Source organism: Bison bison, unplaced genomic scaffold (assembly GCF_000754665.1).
Source record: "Bison bison bison isolate TAMUID 2011002044 unplaced genomic scaffold, Bison_UMD1.0 scf7180017864324, whole genome shotgun sequence".
Lineage (NCBI taxonomy): Eukaryota > Metazoa > Chordata > Mammalia > Artiodactyla > Bovidae > Bison > Bison bison.
In genome coordinates, this window is record NW_011494896.1 from 11,601,911 (window position 1) to 11,605,658 (window position 3,748).

At 39.9% G+C, this 3,748-nt stretch overlaps 1 protein-coding gene across 1 annotated transcript in view; it reads left to right on the plus strand.

Annotated features, from left to right (window-relative positions):
- Positions 1-3,748, plus strand: part of LOC104998189 (glycerophosphodiester phosphodiesterase domain-containing protein 4-like) — a 129,963-nt gene that overhangs the window by 34,471 nt on the left and 91,744 nt on the right. The window contains exon 4 of the mRNA XM_010853255.1: positions 27-86. Within this exon, the coding sequence (XP_010851557.1) occupies positions 27-86 (60 nt within the window). The remainder of the gene's footprint in view (positions 1-26; positions 87-3,748) is intronic.

The window sequence follows — 3,748 nt, forward strand, 5'->3', positions numbered from 1 at the left end:
TTTTTTTTTTTTTTTTCTTTTTTCAGGTACTTGGGTTTTTGTTGCTTTGGGAGGGGATTGAATTGTACCTGCACTGGTGTCATAAGGTAGGATATCTGAATCTTCATAGGAGTCCTGAGACCAGGACTGAATGTGCCTCTTTAGCATTGTGTCAAATACAGAGCTTCCCTTTGTTTTGTTGTTCCCCTTATAAAAAAAAGTCGACTTACACCATTTTAGTTGAAATCGTTAAATTGGTAAGAAAGGTAACTGATGTACTGAAGGAACTGAACCTAAACTTTATTTTTTCTCCCTACTATGGACGCTGTGACTCTGTTCTTTTCATTCCCATAAAATCTTAGGCAACCTCCATTATTTCCCCAGTCCTTTATAGTCACAAGAACAATCTTGTTTCATTCGTTAAAAATTTTGCTTCACTCCAACTTCATGAAGTATTTCCCTTCCCCTATTTCACATGACCCAGGGCTGGGGACCTGCAGTGGTGGAAAGAGCATGATTGTCCTTTTACCTTTCTTCCAGAGTATGGCTAAGGGAAAGGAGAGATAGGATTAAAGAACACAGTCCCACAGGGAGGGGTTGATTCTAACAGGACCAAGTAAATGCAGTTTTTGGCTCTTAACTGCATGGATTTTTCTGCTGACTTTCCTGGTGGCTTAGACAGTAAAGTGTCTGCCTACAATGCGGGAGACCTGGGTTCAATCCCTGGGTTGGGAAGATCTCCTGGAGAAGGAAATGGCAATCCACTCCAGTATTCTTGCCTGGAAAATCCCATGGACGGAGGAGCCTGGTAGGCTACAGTACATGGGGTTGCAAAGAGCCGGACATGACTGAGCAACTTTAGTTTCACTTTCACTTTCTGCTGAGAACCTTGATTGCAACTTTCTTGGTAAAGTGAATGCCTGTCTTCCTGTATTCCCTGATGCTTCTCTGCTAAGGTCCTTTTGACTCTCCCTTAGTTTGAAGCCCTTTAAGGTTATATTAGCAATTACAAAGGATCCATACCTGTTATGAGGACGCAGTCATTACTGATCCAGCATCTGAAGACATGCAGCTCATTTCCAACATTGCCTCCCTTGTCTTATACTGCCATGGGCTTGAGCATCTCCAGCATAGCTTCTTGATATTTATAGACTTTTTTTAGGCATGGTTTTCCTTGTATTTCCTCAAATCCAGGAGCATGTCAAATTCTCTGAGTGGTCTCCTTAAATTTCCTTTTACTCAAAAGGAAAGTATGAACTGAAAATGTAGATTTAAGGATTAGAACAGATGGAAATTGAAGTTGTAAGTTCTTACAGGGAAAGAGTGTAGACTGAAAAGTATATAAACAGGCCTGTTGAGATCACCATCTATTTTGGAATTGGGACAGCATGATCAGTTAGTTACTACCAAGTTATAACCCTACGGTTGTACCATTCTGGTTGTCATTCTAGCCTTGTGCCTTTTACAGAAACCATGCTTACCTTGCCCCTGGAAGTGAGTGCTGCTGTTTGGCCTCTGCCACAGTAGAATTTCATCATTGCCTTTGAACTCAGGAAGCCAGTTTGAGTGGCAACACCCCTCACCTTTATCTAGGCATAAAGCATGGCCACTATGGTGCTTTTCAAGGATGCTGACACTTTCTCACTATGTGTTTTTCAGTGGACTCTGAGACTGCCCATAGAGCCCAGTATGGTATGGGTTAGCTTATTATAGGTGATAGCATTCCAGAAACCTTTTCTCAATAAACCATTGAATTCTTTCTTCTATATTACACCAAGGAATTGCTGGCATCCCAATTTTATAATGCATCGGCTACCATTTTTTTTTTTTTAAATTGAAGTATAGTTGGTTTACAGTATTGTATTAGTGTTAGGTACGTAACATAGTAATCAATATATTTATATTATATTCCATTTAAAATTATTATAAGCTGCTGGCTATATTCCCTGTGCTGTACATAACATCCTTGTATCTTGCTAAGTTTTATATCTAGTAGTCAGTGTCTCTTAATCCCCTTTCCCTATCTAGCTCCTCCCCTACTCCTTTCTCTGCTAGTAACCACTAGTTTGTTTTCTGTATCTGTGAGTCTGTTTCTGTTCTATTATATTCATTCATTTATTTTGTATATTCTGCATATGCATGAAAACATACAGTATTTCTCATTCTCGGTCTGAGGTACTTTACTAAGTATAGTATCCTCCAGGCCCATCCATTTTTTGAAAATGGCAAAGTTCCATTCTTTTTTATGTCCTAGTTGTATTCCATTGTGTGTAAGTACATACACACACACACACACACACACTCATCACATCATTTTATCCATTCATCTGTTGTTGATGAACAGCTAGATTGCTTCCAGATCTTGGCTATTGTAAATAAAGCTGCTGTGAGCATTAGGGTGCATATTTCTTTTTGAATTGATGTTTTCATTTTCTTTAGCATAACTCCAGGAATGGAATTGGTGGAACATATGGTAGTTCTGTTTTCAATTTTTTTGAGGACCCTCCATACGGTGTTTCATAGCGGTTGTATTAATTTACATTTGTACCAATGTGTACTAGGATTCCCTTTTTTCCACATCCTTGCCAACATTTATTATTTGTTGAGTTTTTGACAATAGCCATTCTGACAGGTGTGAGGTGATAGCTCATTGTGGTTTTGCTTTGCATTTTTCTGATGATTAGTGATGTTGAGCATCTTTTCATGTGCCTTTTTCACAATCTCTATGTCTTCTTTGGAAACATGTCTATTCAGGTCTTGTGCCCAATTTTAAATTGGGTTGTTTCTTTTTTTAATGTTGAGCTGTATGAACTCTTTATATATTTTGGATGTTAACCCCTTATCAAGCCTATGATTTCCACATACCTGCTCTCATTCAAAAGATAGTCTTTTCATTTTGTTAATTGTTTCCTTTGCTGTATCAGTTCAGTTCAGTTGCTCAGTCATGTCTGACTCTTTGCAACCAAATGAACTGCAGCACACCAGGCTTCCCAGTCCAGTACCAACTCCCCGAGGCCACCCAAACTCATGTCCATGGAGTTGGTTATACCATCCAACAATCTCATCCTCTGTTGTTCCCTTCTCCTCCTGCCCTCAATCTTTCCCAGGATCAGGGTCTTTTCAAATGAATTAGCTCTTCGCAACAGGTGGCCAAAGTATTGGAGTTTCAGCTTCAACATCAGACCTTCCAGTGAATACCCAGGACTGATCTCCTTTAGGATGGACTGGTTGGATCTCCTTGCAGTCCAAGGGACTCTCAAGAGTCTTCTCCAACACCACAGTTCAAAAGCATCAATTCTTCGGCACTCAGCTTTCTTTATAGTCCAACTCTCACATCCATACATGACTACTGGAAAAATCATAGCCTTGACTAGACGGACCTTTGTTGGCAAAGTAATGTCTCTGCTTTTGAATATGCTGTCTAGGTTGGTCATAACTTTCCTTCCAAGGAGTAAGATCTTTTAATTTCATGGCTGCAATCACCATCTGCGGTGATTTTGGAGCCCAGAAAAATACGGACTCTCACTGTTTCCACTGTTTCCCCATCTATTTCCCATGAAGTGATGGGACCAGATGCCATAATCTTAGTTTTCTGAATGTTGAGCTTTAAGCCAACTTTGTCACTCTCCTCTTTCACTTTCATCAAGAGGCTTTTTAGTTCTTCTTCACTTTCTGTCATAAGGGTGGTGTCATCTGCATATCTGAGGTTATTGGTATTTCTCCTGGCAGTCTTGATTCCAGCTTGTGCTTCCTCCAGCCCAGCATTTCT